General features: G+C 44.0%; 1 protein-coding gene across 7 annotated transcripts in view; it reads left to right on the top strand.

Annotated features, from left to right (window-relative positions):
• Positions 1-15,274, top strand: part of TLL2 (tolloid like 2) — a 321,269-nt gene that overhangs the window by 61,198 nt on the left and 244,797 nt on the right. For 4 of the 7 annotated variants that reach the window (XR_007507213.1, XM_049809774.1, XM_049809772.1 and 1 more), the window contains exons 5-10: positions 1,228-1,345; positions 1,783-1,961; positions 2,253-2,358; positions 6,017-6,115; positions 7,637-7,761; positions 13,452-13,567. Coding sequence is in view for 6 of the 7 variants with exons in the window: in XM_049809774.1 (XP_049665731.1) it covers positions 1,228-1,345; positions 1,783-1,961; positions 2,253-2,358; positions 6,017-6,115; positions 7,637-7,761; positions 13,452-13,567 (743 nt within the window). In the remaining variant the exon portion in view is untranslated. Of the gene's footprint in view, positions 1-1,227; positions 1,346-1,782; positions 1,962-2,252; positions 2,372-6,016; positions 6,116-7,636; positions 7,762-13,451; positions 13,568-15,274 lie in introns of those variants that run through there. The other 3 variants (XM_049809777.1, XM_049809776.1, XM_049809778.1) reach the window with 2 other exon arrangements.

The following is a 15,274-nucleotide window of genomic DNA, read 5'->3' as shown; positions in this document are numbered from 1 at the left end:
TGCTTTGTCCCAGAACCCAGACTGCTGCCAGGAGTCTGTGAAGCCACAGTGGAAGGGTCTGTTCACCTCCCACAAAGGGAGGGGCTCGTGCAACCTGGCAGGATATTTAGTAGCTGTGCTCCCACATTTGTCAGAGAACAGCCTTACCCATCCCTCAGGGTCTGATGAGAGAGTCTTTTCTGCGTTATATGTGTCTCACTGCCCTAACCAGTCCAGAGTAGGTAACACCATTCTTCCATTTGGGTGATTCTGTAAGAACCAGCTCTTGCCATAGCATAGTTCTCTTGTGTTCAGCTGGGTGTTTTGCCTCAGCTTAATCCCACCCTGGAGCTGCTCTCTGTATTCCTCATGCCTTTCTGATGTACTTCTGGCCTTTCTCCACTCTCCAGTCCCTCTTGAGAGTGGCAGCTTGCTCTGCAGCCCTGTGCGTACCAGAGGCTATGCTGGAAAGGCAGTACTGTAGGGAAGCCTCCTGAGGCTGTGTACCGCTCTGGGGCATTGCTTCCTTGCTTTCTGTATGACTGTTCTGGATGCTGCTGAGTGACTGCTGGAGGTACCCTGCTCCCTGGGGAGGGGACATTCTGTAGCCTGTCATCTTGCTAGTGCGAGACAGGCATAATACTCTATGTCTCAGGTGTCTCTGCTCAAGTCCTGAGCTGTCCCTCAGTTCGAGCACAGAGCAGCAGTGTATCTCTACACCGTCTTACACTGCCCTGAGACTGCTTCTAGCTCTTAAATAGTTTTTGCTTCTAATTTTAAAGATAAACTACCTGACAACAGCTTTGCCTTAGTTTTGAGAAGCATCTGTAGCACTCATGAGATTCCTGGGTCTTGAAAGATGCATGTGGTCATGTTACATTGCATCATGAGAGCAAATCTGGCACACCACTGAGTAGCTGGTGTGCAGATCAGAACACCCAGCAGCTCTGCCAGAATGACCTTTACCTAGTGAGGTGGCATTTCTCATATGGAGAAATATTGACGTGCTTAACCAAGTTTCCTACCTGTTTAATTAGTGCAATTAATTCATCAAGCACAAGGAGAGAAAAGGATGACACAACAAGTTAGCCCTATAGTTGGAAGTGGGTCCCAGATTCCTGGAAGTGTCTACAGGTATAAGATTGACTGTTGGAAAGATTGACTATTCTCCTATCCAGATGAAGTCCATTAGAGATTTTCCTGAAAGCCAGGCCTTCACTGTTTGCTCTTCTTGGATTTCTTTTTCAGGAACCCAAAGAGCTATCTTTAAGCAAGCAATGAGGCACTGGGAGAAGCACACTTGTGTGACATTTGTGGAGAGAACTGATGAAGAGAGTTTCATTGTGTTCACATACAGAACGTGTGGGTAAGTGACACACACATTCCCTGCAGCTATCTGTGTGCAAACATCCCTTTCATTGACAAATGGTTTTGTATGTCTAGCTCTGGTCAGAATAGACCAATGGCTACATGGGGGAATCTGTCACAGAAATGCATCTTGTCACTTCTAGTAAGGATTGCCAGGATAATTTAGTATTTGCTCAGAAGAAGGTGCTAAGTCTTTCTGGATTCTTTTTCCTGGGATAACACTTAAGAGTGTGTGTGTATATATATATATATGTGCATTTTTATAGATACGCACTTACGTGTTTCCTTTATACACACACACATACGTGTAAGTATATATACTGGATGCAACTTTGGGCTGTCCTGGATGCTGCCAGATGCCATCTTCTGTTCCTATGTCTCAGACTTCTTTAATTCAGTGATATGCTGCATGGGTTTGTGGGTTTTCTTTTCCAGATGTTGTTCATACGTGGGTCGCCGAGGAGGGGGCCCTCAGGCTATATCCATTGGAAAGAACTGTGACAAGTTTGGTATTGTGGCTCATGAGCTGGGTCACGTGGTGGGTTTCTGGCATGAGCACACACGGCCTGACAGGGATCAGCATGTCACAATCATCAGAGAAAACATACAGCAAGGTAAAATAGCACTTCAGGTTATTCCACCTGGCTTTTGGGTGGGTGGAAACCTTTCTTGCTGGATTTATGGAAAACCCTAGTGATCTGTGAGCTAGGATGTAGAAGAAGAAATATTGCTAGTCCTTGCCTAGAATAAGAGTCAAAATGGTTGGGTGAATAGAGATTTTTGGATGTCCAGCTGAAATTGTTGGAACATGGGAGTATATCCCTTTCATTCTAGGCTTGCAGAGGTTGAAGACTTCTTTTTTTCTAAGTGATTTGTTTTCTTCCCTTTTTTGTTTGGCATCACAGGTCAGGAGTACAACTTTTTAAAGATGGAAGCTGGGGAAGTGAACTCACTGGGAGAGACATATGACTTTGACAGCATCATGCACTATGCTAGGAATACATTCTCCAGGTGATAATCCAAGGTTACATGTCCTTAGGACTATTTTCAGTTGTGATTGGCTCTGTGGGATACATGGAGCCTAGAAGGAGACCTGTGATCTGTTGCCAAGGTATATGGCAGTTGCAGTGAGCTCTGCTGCATTGGAAAGCTTGAAAAATATTTGAAAAAAGCAAGGTAGGTCAAGAGAAGTATGGCAGACTCCTGTTTTCCCCTCTCCACTATATTCACCCAGTGCTGATAATCTCAGAGACCTTCCAAAGCCCTGTTAACATGTTTTCCAGCCTTCTCAGGCAGCACGTATATATGTGTGTGCATATCTGCCCACATGCAAGGAGGGTAATGCTAAAACCAGCTTTGAATCTGTTGGTTGTCCAGCTCATGCTTTAGAGTCACAATATTGCCTTCAGAGTCCCTAGCAACTTTGCTGAGGGAGAATTTAAACTCTAGATTGTGATCTTAAATTACCTGGGTATTTCTTTAACCATTTATGCATGTGCTTTACATCATGGCCTCTGCAGCTCTGTGGTTCTGTGTGACTGCGTTCTTCATGACGACGTTTTCAGTCCTGTTCCTGTCCCAACTAACTGGCCCATTTCTGTGTAGGCTATTTGTCCTTGACTCCAAACTCATCCCTCCAGATGGACCCCATTTTCTGATCAGACAGCTCTACTGGATAGAGAGGTGACATGAACATAGCTAGTTATGTCCTGGATTTGGAATGAGAGTTACTGGATGACCGCCTTCATTTTGCTGCATTATTTGAAGTTTTTTCCATAGATCCCACTATTGCTCCTTCCCAAGAGCTTTCCTTCACGACATACCATGAGTAAAGGGGATGGAAGGCAGAGTGCAAATATTCATACTCTTGAGAACTTTTGTTGCAAAAATTAAAGGTGTCTTTTGGCTTTTAAAATTTTCTTACTACCCAGTTGTATGGAAATGCCAAGCCTATTGTTTTGTGCTTTTGTTTCTGAAGCTTCATGTCAACCAGGGGAAAAATTATCAAACTTGCTGAAATGCTGCTTGTTCTGGCAGGAGGAGATGGTGGCTGGGCCAGGGTGCTTTGCAGCCTTCAGAGATTTCTTTGGATCAGATACCCAAAGCAAACAATTTTTCTTCCCTTGAGGCATCTGCTGGACCCTTCCAGCATTTGCTAGACTCTAAATGGTTAGAATTGTCTTGCACAAAAGCAGGATTAAGTTATTACCGCCATTTATATTGTGGATGCCTTTGAGTCTGTGTCTCTTGAAAACCAGGGTCCTTCAGAACACTGCTGGGCCAAAAAGGGATAAAAATGGCAAGAGTCCTTCTAAATTTAAATTGGTGCTTAATAGGATTTTTAAGTCTGTTTTCTTTAAGCCCTTTGTCTCTGTGACCCACCCTCACTCCAGTAGCAGTCTTTGTGCCGTAATTGAACTGAGCAGTAAGTGCCTCTATGGGCTGATTGTGCTCTCACCGTAAATAGGCAGTGCTGGGAACAGGCTTTTACTTTACCAAGACCTGTCTTAACATCTGCTCCCCTAAGGGAACGATGCTTACTTTGACCAATCAGCAGAGATTTGTGAGTGTATGCATGTCTCCTTCCTACCTTATTGAGTTTTGTGAGTGCTGGCCGATTGCAACCCAAACTGACAAAAGCATAGAGCCTGTGAAGTTATTAAGTTCCAGCAAGTTTCATTAAGATCAGTGGCTAGGAATGGGAGAGAGCCCCTGCATGACTGTGTGAGGGAAGGGCTGTAGTGAGTGTGTTAATACATTAGCAAACACTGGAAAGTCCACATAGGAAAAAGATGGTATGAGCACCCCACCAGCGGAGCTGGTGTGTGTATGTGAGGAGGAGGTGAAGGACACAGAGCTATGTCTGCGACTTACTGTCTTGAACCAAATCTTACGTGGCACTTAGCACAACCTTGTTGTTTATAACTCCTGTGAATGCTGATGATAGCAAATCATATGGTGTTTGCCATGGTCAAATGCTGCTACAAATCTTGGGCCCTTTTTATTATAAACTTTGTACCTAGGACAGAAAGGGACAGTTTTTCTGAGACACAATGAGTCCTAGCAGTGGAAATTGTTTCCAGTGGTGCTTTTGAAAATTGCTGTAGGAGTCACTCCCCATTTTCAGTTCACAGCGAAACATACTTCTCATTTGCATCTATGGCTAGTAGGAATAGGAGTATGGCACAAGAGATTGTACTGACAGCAGTAAAGGGTTCCAGAAATGGGAATTTCTGTTCTTGTCTATGTCAGAATGTTGCCTGTTTTGCAGAGTGTGGCTGCAGGCTCTGATTTCCTGGTGCATTCCTTACAGACATGGCAGCAAATAAAATTGAATATTTCCATCTCATTAAACAATTTCTTTTACAGCTGTCAAGACCCATAAATGGCAGCTTAGTGATAAGAAAGTTTAAACCTCCACGGAGCCCTAAGCAAATAGCGGGTTACCTTAATTCACTAAGCCTCTTGCTAGCTGACATGGCAGCACAGCCTGGAGTTACAAAACATGACCTCTGCAAAGCTTGTGTTCGAATCAGGGTGCAGGTAGCACTACCTGCATGTCAAGGGGCATATTCTTGATGTGTTTGCAACACACCATCCTAATCCTGCACAAGATGTATACACATCCTCCACAGCTTTTACTGTGTGAAGTAGTTATGTTGTCTCTCTTCTGCACATGGGGATATAAATGCAGAGTTCAGACAAAATGTAGCTGCCTGCAGCTGAGTGCTTAACCTGCCCTCCTGCCCTGAGTATCTGCTTCCTTGAGTGGTGTTTAAGCACCTGTATCTATTGCTCTCAGATGGGACAGTGAATGTTCAGCATTTCTCAAGATTGGTTGATAATTTCATAATGTTTCCATGATGCACTACACATTCAGGGTACTGTGCAGATGCTAATGACTCTTGAGAGTATCTCTTCTCAAACTCTCTTGTTCTTAGCTGGTAGAAGTGGTGGGTTGTTTTGCTTGACTTACTGCTGCATTGGGCAGCTAATGCATGTTCTGCCCATGCCTGGACAGCAGGAGAATGGGGCATCCAGGATTCCTGGGTTCTTTCCCTACCTCTGGGAGGAGAGGTTAGGCGTCTTATTCAAGAATTGTTCTGGTGTTAGAGTTCCTGAGCTGCTCTGTTTAATGATGTCTGCTTGGTGTTTATTAATTTGTGAGCCAAAGTATTGGTGCTCTTAGAGACACTCACCAAACGTGTAACTTAACATCGTAAGTATTGTTAAGCAGATGGGGTTTGGGTGGACAGTGTGGGACTGCTGGGACCTGTGTGGTTTAGGCTAGAAAGACTCTCCTCTGTTCTCAGTTCCTTTGTAAAGTGAGAGGAACTATACTTACTGCCTCCTAATTTGCGGTCACGTTTAGCAATGTATGTGAAGGGAGTAAAAAGTTCAGTTGGTGGAAAAAGCAAAACCAGAAGTCTTACTGCCCCAACCTAGGGTACAGCCTTCTGGAAGAAAAATGTGTTTGGCAGGTAATAAGGGTAATTTGAAGTTGTGGGTTGTTTGCATTGTGTAAGCAATACCGTAGGTGTATGCTGTGTGCAGAAGGCTGGGGCTGTGAGTATGTAGTCATGAGGGCTGGAATGGGAAAAAGAATGAAAAGTTTGTATATGCAAGTGGTGGTTTCTCTATTAAATGTTGGCATTCTTCCCTGGTTGAGCCTGGAGATCTGCATAAAACATTTCACTGGCCACAGAAGTATGTTCCTGCCAAATGCCAAGTTCTTCTGTGAACTCCTGAAGAGGCTTGAAAACCTACTGTGAGCAAACCAACCTGTTTCTCTGTTTGTGGTATTTATGGAATTGGAGGATTTATTTTCGGTACATAAACTTAAGTAAATTCAGCCAGAGGCATGCAGCTCGCATGTAGAATGCCAGCCTGAATTTTCTAATCAAAATTTGATGGGCTCACCTCAGATCCTGTAAGTACTGATTTTGGTGCTGATTAGGAATTTTCCTACCACTGAAAAAAACCCAACATACCCCATGCAAGAGTTGATTCCAGATTTTAAAACAGATTAAATTCCTTCCCCTCTATTTCTTCCTTCAGTTTGAATATTTACAAAATAATTCCCCCCCACAAAATATTTTTAATAGAATGATACTTTCTGTTCAAGAATACTGACTGCAGCTCTGGACAGCTGTGATCCAAATACTCTGTTTGCAGTATTTATTTAAAATTAAACCAATGCAAAAAAAACCCCAACCCAAACCTCTCAAACTCCTTCCCAAGGCTCTTATGCAGCTGAGCAGCCCAATGAACAGAATTACATGTGTACTTAGAGCTTAACCCATACTTGAAGACTCTTGTATCAGGACTAGGCAGCACTAAAATTACTGCTTCTGCCCTGATTTCCCATTGGATTCTACAGACAGTTGTATCCTGTCCTTCAGAAAGAGAAGCCTGCCTCGCTGAGCTGATGCTGAGGTTTTAAGCTCACTGTTATCCTTGGCACCTCCAAGCCTGTTAAGCATTCAGGGGTGGAGTGAAATGGTTCCTGCAACTGGACAGCCTGGCCACGAGAGCTTGGACTTTACCAACCTGGAGTTCAGGTTTCTGATTCCTCCCTCCCTCTTTAGCCCTGCAGTCTTAATGCTGCCTTGGGGTCTCTCTTACATGCAAGCTCTTGCTTGGATGCACGGACTTTGCATTTTGATGGAAGTGAGGCCTGAGCTTAAATCCTTTACTGGACTGAGATCAGAAGCGCAGTAGAGAGCTCCTGAGTATGAAGTACCACATGGAAGAAGTAGTAGGAGGAAAAAGAGGCAGAGACAAGTGCAGTTACCTGCTTGGAAACTCATGCAGAAGCAAGGTAGGGCACTTGATCTTCTTCTCTTGTCTGTGGCAACTGCAGTCACTGCCAACCCAGCCCCATCTGCTACTGAACAAACTCCCCTTCCCTCTGCAAATTTGGCTTAACCGTCCACTCTGTACTCCTGCTGAGCCAGATGTGCCATGAACCTTCTGCAAGAATATTTCATTGCCTTTTCTGATTTATGGCAAGGAATGTGTCTATACTCAAACAAAGGCAGCAGCAATCTCGATATATCAAATGAGGAATTTACTGGCTTGGTAGACTTGCCTGTACATTTGGAAGCTATCTGCTGTAGCGAGAAGGCCACCTCAAGACATGCAGTTATCACAATCTGCATTACTCTTGCTTGTTAGCATGGGATATATGGTCAAGGGGATGCTGTGGGAGGCCTGCCAGGATGACTTTCTGTGCATCATGTCGCTTTCCCTACTTCACTGCTCTTTGTCTCTCTGTTCTTCCCTTTAGGGGGGTTTTCCTCGACACCATCCTTCCCCGTCGTGATGATAACGGGGTCCGGCCAACTATTGGTCAGCGTATTCGCCTGAGTCAGGGGGACATCGCTCAGGCGAGGAAGTTGTACAAATGCCCAGGTAAATATGGCTTGTGGAGATGGCTTCAGCTTTATTGTAGACACATGGTTTATCTGGAAGGCATTGGAGTTCAAGAGCACCTTAACTATCCCTTTCATGAAAGAGAATTAGGAAAGTTAGACCATCAAATGCTTCAGACTGGATCTGTGGGAGAATTGCACTTGCCTAACATGCATCTCCTGTTAGTATTTTGCTGGTATTCCAGTTTGGTTTAGGGCTTCAGGTTGGTCCACTGTAGGCTCTGTTCATAGAAAATGAAATCGATGTACAAGACCATGGACAGAGTGGGGACTAGTAGCTAGCAAAGTGGCAGACGGTTATCTGGTAGACTGGAGTCACTACACACCAACCATCAAACTTCTCTTGAGTTATTTCTATAGTTGTTGTCCCAGAGATGAGCCTTAAGGAAACCATAAGTATATCTCTGTGATTATGGCATGTGGCACTGAGGCTTGGAAGACAGCATGGAAGAAAGCTCAAAGATGCTGATTTGTGAAACAACCAGGTGCTGGAAGCTGGTATTTTGGGCTGTTCAGGGGAGAGCTGTGTCACTCTTTCTGCTGCCAAAGGGTTGATAGACTGGGAGCAGCTTTGACAGGGAACCCATCTCTATGTGTGTGACATACTAAAGACCTATAGTCTGGGTCCTGCTTTGTGTGGGGTCTGAAAAGATTGGAAAAAAGAGCATTGGGGTCACAGATATGACTGGGAGACTAAAGTTACCCATCAAAACAAAAGGATCCTTTTAAAGTGGAGATGTTAGTGACAGTTTATGCAACAGTTTTAGCGGAATACATTAATAGAGAAAACCAGATTTCAGAGAAGCAATCTGCCGGACTTAAGGACAGGTTGAATGTGAGGATGTAAAAAGAGGCTTCAAGCAAAGGTGACACCCAGTCTAGTGCCTGTGGCATGGACTGCAGCGACTGAGAAGGGAAATAGCATGGGAGGTGTGATACTTGGAGGTAGAAAATTTAACAAGCTCTGTTGAATTTCTGCAGGTAATGAAACATCCATGAGAAGATATTGGAGAATGAGAGAGCTACCCTGATTTTGCAGAATGATTCTGTAACATTTGTAGTAATGCAGGGAGGAAAAAAAGGGATTTTGCAAACATGGCCCAGGAGTTTATCTAAATGGGTTGGTCTGGCCAGCTTATTGGTCCAGTTGAGAGTGGCTTTGATCATAAACCTAATATAATCATAAATGGTTAATCCTCTTGGAATAAGCGTATCACAAGAGAGAGGGGAGAAGGTGAGGAGGAGGGATAAGTTCTACCAGTATACAGAGTCACATCTTAAGTGACTGTTTGGCTAGCACTGCTCTGTGAACCATTCATGAGGCCATGGAAAATGGTCGATAGCTGGTGTGCAAATCCACTTCTCTGTATCCAGCTACAGGTCAGAGAGTATGGGTTCATAAGGCTCTAGAATAAATTCTTGAGGACTTCAGGGTCTGTAATGTCTGGGGATCCCTGCTTAGCTTATAGTGAGTGGTATAACTTTCTTAAGTGTGCTTGTTCTAATTAACTTTCTTTTTTCTTTTTACCACTTGTAATCTTCTCTAATTTGCTTCTGGTTGAACAAGATGTAGTTCTTGGAAAATCATCTCACGGATTAGTTTAGGGATTGGTTTGTTTCAACACTAAAAAAAAAATTAAAAAATTAGGGATGTCATGCACCATGTTTTTTGATTGAGTCAGACCTAATCCAAGCAGGCTTTTCATTCCCCTAGCTGGAAGCATCGACTACAGATTCAGATTTCTCAAGGCAAGCTGAAAAGCCACTTTGGCCTGAGGTTAAAGTCAAACTAAAAGCTACAAAGCAACTTTCTTTAAAATGAGGACCCTTCTGAATCTCAAGTTTTCTACTTGCAAAGTAGAACTTTTCTACTTTTAAAGTTTTTTTCCTCAAAGCTTTAGCAGAGGTTATTGCAGTTCAGAACATACTTGGCAGCAGAATGATTAGAGCTTTAAGCCTACTAAACAAATTTTCTTCAAATATCTATTGGTTTGGTTTGGTTTTCTTTTTTTCTATGCATCAAAATTTATACATGGGTTGCATTTGAAGAGAAGGTGTGGAGTATATTTAGTGACATTAAATCTTCAGCTGCCATTTGAATCTGTGGCTTGAAAAGTTCTCTTTCTCTGCACAATGCAAAGCACAGAAGTTCAAAGGACTTAAGTTGTATGTTCAAGCAGGGTCTGAATGAGGCTTTAGGTTGAGGACAACTTTGTTCAGTAGTCAAGCTGAGGATTTTTAGGTAAAATGCAATAACATAATCCAGAAGTTGAATGGCAGATGCTTTCCCTTTTAGAAAGAGAGTCTCCACCTGAGAATGCCTGAGAAAATCCCCCCCCAAAAAAGAGCTAGCATGGTGGAGGTGAGTTACAAGCATGCACTGTTACGAGCCAGAACAACTGCTGTGTCTATTGTAAGAAACAGGGCTCTACAGCTCATTAGACTGGAGCTCTTGTGGCTGTTACAGTTAGGGCCGGCTTAGCTTTTCCATTCTAAAACCCTGCTGGTTTAAATTGCTCTTAATTCCCCAAAGCTTATACCTGCTGGGTTAAAGTTAGTGCCAAGCCAGGTGAAACTAAATGAAATTTGATGAAGGTATTTCTGGAAGGCAAGATGCATTCTGCTACATAGTAGTAAATGCTAGATTTGTTATGGCTGCGTGGTTGAGGATTTGATGAGTATAGTCACTACAAAAGACTTTAAAACAGTGTGTCCTGCTGTCTTGTGCTGTGCTAAAGGAAACAGGCCTATGTGGGTGTGCTAACTGTGCAGGAATGGTTAAACTATAAATTGAGAATGGTACTGCATTATATCAACCCATCCAATTCTCTGTGCATTTTCAAAAAAAGATGTAGTGTACCAGTAACCAGCTGATGAGCAGTAAGTGCCTGTCACTCAACTACTTCATTTACAAATGACTTCTGAAGCATTCACCTTTTCTTCTTTGCTTTCCGCCTGTTCCTTTCTAGCTGCTTATGTGTGCAACAGCCTCTTCACCATGGGCAAAAACCAACTCAGCTCAGTTTCTTGGATCCCAGAAGTACCAAACACTAGTCTTATTGGACCTGTTGGCTTCTTTGCTACTAAGTGGAGTACAGTTGTATTGCTTTTTGGTGTGCACTGCAAGAGATTGTGCTCTACACACAAATATGTGTTGCTCGTTATTATTGTGCTTCCCCCTTCACATGCGAGCAATTGCTCTCCTCTGCGCTGAAAGGCCAGCCTCTCCCCGGGTGTCTGGAGAGTTTCCTCTGCAGTTTGGATGGTTAGCTAGGTTTCCTTTCATGATGTTTTAGCAGAGCAGTGTTTGGTAATAGATATGTTAGTACCTGTTCCATAATTACATAGTCTTGCCAGGACCTGTGTAATTACACTTAGGAGAGTTAAGTCTGGGCTGTCAGAAACCTTCACTGTGGTTCAGCTGAGGGCAGTAATTCTCTTTGTCCTGTGTCGTTATGGTCATGTAGTATGTGTTCCCAGTGATCTAGAGCTCTCCTTATCATTCCATATTTGTTTAAATAGATTTTTGAGCAGAGAAAAAGAACATTTATTTATCTTGGTAAGTTATGGGTTGGAATCCCCTCTTTATTGGGACACCTTGTCAGATGTTGGCATTCCTAGAGCCATCCTAAGGTGGTGGCCACTCCAGACCATGCGCTGACCAGTGGTGATGCCAGAGGATCAGCTGAAGAATGGCTTGCTGTCCTCAGAATAAGTATGGCTGGGACTCAGCTTGTTTGAGAGGTTCATCTGCTGGGGCAGCATACATTTCCTGGTTGAGGGTCCTAGGAGCATCCTGGGAGCTGGAATTATCCTAACAGATTCTGACACACATAACCAGGCAAGGCATCTTTGCAAGAAGTAGAAAGGAAGAAAGTATTTATTCTGCAAATAGGAGTTCAGATTTCTTCTCCAGTTCATGCAGGTCACCTTTTACAATCTCTGTCTGACCACCTGAAGAATACAGACAGCATCACCTGCCAAACATTTTGGGAGATGTGGGAGGATATTAGCTATTTCTGCAGAATTGAAACAAAACTTGCTGTGCAATGCTCCTTTGTAGTTGCATAATGGTAGGGGGAGTTCTCAGGGCTCAAAAAGAAGGAAGCAGCAATGTAGAGGTTTTAACCTTTCATTTATTTTCTTAATTCCTCTGGGTCAGATGTGTGCATTTACCTGCCTGTTTTGCTCAGTGGTGCTTTTTTTCTAGTAGTTTAAAATACCTTTGGCTTTTCTGACAGGAATCACTTTGCCAGATCCCATGCTGATCTGTGCATTGATATATGTCCAACTTGTTCCTAGGAGTGACTCCACCTTCCAGAGCACCCCTATGAGCTGTTTGGCTGGGCAAACCCCTTTTTGTTTCCCTGCCTATTGTTCATCTAGTCTGATCTGTCAAGCTGTGGATCAAACTACTTCAGGAAAATTAAGAAATTCTGGCCTAGGTGACTCCCTCTCCCCCTTTTGAAGTTATTAAACTTTTTGAATGGGACCAGTCTCTTTTCACCTCCAACTTCTGACCTGCCCATCTAAATGTAATCATGGCTGAAAAATTAGTGAGTGTGTGATAGCATCACACAGAGGAACATCCCTTGTCATTTCCATGAGAAAGGGAGCCAGATGTTCGGCCTTGTCGGATCTTTCAAAGCACTGCTACTTAACAAGGGATTTTTGGGAGCTGCCTTACCATCACTGAGGAAACCGAGTAGCAGGTCAAGGGCAGCTTTATAACATCAGGGGGTTATGAAACTGGAAAACAACTGGAAAGCAGGCAAACCAAGGTCCCTGCTCCTTGCAATAGGTATTTGCATGTGTCTAGTGAGCACTCTGAAGAAAATGGGAGCTTTGATATTTGTGATCCTCCCACCTAGCCAGTAGCTGCTCTGCAGATGTAGATGGTCACTCCTTCTTCCAGCTCAGTCTTCCTGGCTCAGAGAGCAGGAACTACAGTAGTCACAGCTTTCTCAGATATTGGAAGCTGTGGTTCCCTAAAGGAGCATATGCGCATGCATATTACTTGCTTCCCAAAAGTCGCTCTGAGATCTACATTTCATCAACTGCAGCAGGCCACAAAAACGGGAAGGTGGAGAGCAGAGTGAGCTGCAGTGCTCACGTTTTATCCCGCTCAGTGTGACAGCAGGGTAGGTGCTGGACAGCCAAAGCATGAGGGCAGTGGGCCTTACCCTGCTTTTGTTAGGATGTTTTAACTCAGAAAAGACGACACTTAACAATGGTAACTAAGGAAAACTTCATTGAGCAGCTTGTAATGAAGGGAAAACAGATTGGCTGGCAGCAGTCTTGGTGTTGTGAGGTAGGGTGGGGTTAATATTTTGCATTTGATTAGTGGATAAGATATTGCTCAGTAGGGTTGAAATGTGCAAGCGCTGGTGTGTGAAAGGAAGATGAAGGAAGAAGGGTGCCTCTTTAAAAGCTGCTTCCCCTGTGTCCTTGCACTGATCATCTTCTATCCTGGGAATTGTGACAAATTTCACATCACCCCTTTGGCAGGGTCTCAGGTGGTCAATGACCTTTGGCCAGTACCATGAACGAATATCCTTAGAGTACCAGCCACCAACCTGCACACAGCAGCCGTGTGCAAACATTTTGGTAAACCCTGATGTCTTTCAGAGTCACTCCTTGTTGCTGGGTTTTTTTCCCTGTCTCCCGCAGCTTGTGGAGAGACCTTGCAGGACTCAACAGGGAATTTCTCAGCCCCTGGCTTTCCAAATGGCTACCCCTCCTATTCCCACTGTGTCTGGAGGATCTCGGTGACCCCAGGAGAGAAGGTAGGTGCCACACCAGCACAAGGTGTGCTCTGCACTTCCCTTGCATGTGTTTTGCCTGTGATGGCAGTGTTAGCTGCTGCCAAAAGATCTCTGCATGCCTGGAGTGCAGGGGTGGAGCCTGAAAAGGGTCCTGAGCACCATCGCTGTCTGCCCAGGGATGGGGTCAGGAATACATGGTCCTGAGGAGAGAAGAGGTAATGCTGGAGCAGAGCCCCCTCACAGGTCCAGGCTGTATGTTGATCACTGATCCTTCCTCCCAGTTCGAGGCTTGAACCCTGCATGGGCATTTCCTGCTACCCACTAGCTCTGGCCGAGCTCACCTTTCAAAGCCAGGTGCCAGTCACATGAGTTAGATAAAATGTGCCAGCAAGCTGGGGTCCCAAAGGGAGTTGAGGAGCCATGAGTGACATCAGTGGCCTGCCCCTGTCACGCAGGCATAATGTCCCTGTCAGGAGACTCCCACTCCCTGCCTTGAAACACCGAGCCCTGCTGCGCATCAGTCACCCATCCTGTCCACTTTCTTCCCGGCTCCTTTTGTTTTATTGATCTTCCTGTGGAAATGAAGTCTTTCCTTAATCCACTAACACCAGCCATTCAAGCCTTTAATGCTGTACCAAGCTGCAAGAATGTGCAGCCTGACTTGGGAGCTCCTTGACACGGTGGCTTTGCTGAGGACCACCCTCAAGACACACTTAAGACTCATACTCAAACAAAGAAGAACAGAGCTTGGTCGTTTTGCAGCAGCCGTCTTCCAGCAGCTCTGTGACTCGGTTCTGTCACCTGCAAGGCCAGTCCCATGCAGGGCTGAGCTCCTGCCGTTAGCTGCAGGGAGAGCTTTGCCAGGGGCAGAGGTGCCAAGAACCTTCCAAGTTTTGAAACTCTGGCACTGGGAGTTTTGCAGTGTAAATCTTACTGTAAATTCTCCATCTGTCTCTCAGCCTCTTCAGAAAAGTTGTATCGGATAGGACCCAGCGTCTAAATGCTGAACCACTAATGTTAAAAAAAACAATAAAATGTCAAGTTCAGATTAAATGCTTCAACTTATCTGTTTGATCAAATGCAGCACAAGGTACAAGGTAGCATCATAGCACTGAGGCATTAGCTTAGAACAGATATTGGGCTTGTAGTATTAATCTGCATAGAAACAGATGAACCTCCTTTTGCTGTCCAAAGTCAGAAAACTGCAAAAGTGCAAACAAAGTAAGCGACATCGTTACAGACTGTACTTTGCATATCCAGCCAGGGCTTTGCAGGAGAATATCTATTTTAATCTAATGACATTTCTGTGGCAGACTAGAGATGTAAATTAATACATGGGTCAAATCTTGCAAGGACAAAAATGCCACAATTTCACCCCATTTGTGACTTCCATAGGCCCAGAGCAAGGCCTGTAATCTATGTTACAGAGGAAGGAGACCAAAGGGATAAAATTTTAATGCTAAGCTCTTCTCAGTAAAGACACTAAACACAATTGCATCACAGTAATGGTGTGAGTGTAATTGTCAGAACACAGAAACTTGTCAGCAAAATTATCTCTTTCTTACAAGCATCATTTATATAAGGGTATAGACCCCAAACATCTGTGTTTTGGGGCAATGTGTTTCTCTCTGTTGTTCATAGTAATCAAACCCAAAGATTCAATTTTTAATTTAAAAAAAAAACAAATTGGGCTTTTTTAAAGTAGCGTTTTAGCAACGGAGGAGCAGT

This window comes from Accipiter gentilis, chromosome 9, assembly GCF_929443795.1.
Source record: "Accipiter gentilis chromosome 9, bAccGen1.1, whole genome shotgun sequence".
Lineage (NCBI taxonomy): Eukaryota > Metazoa > Chordata > Aves > Accipitriformes > Accipitridae > Astur > Astur gentilis.
This window is presented reverse-complemented; position numbering and strand designations above follow the sequence as displayed.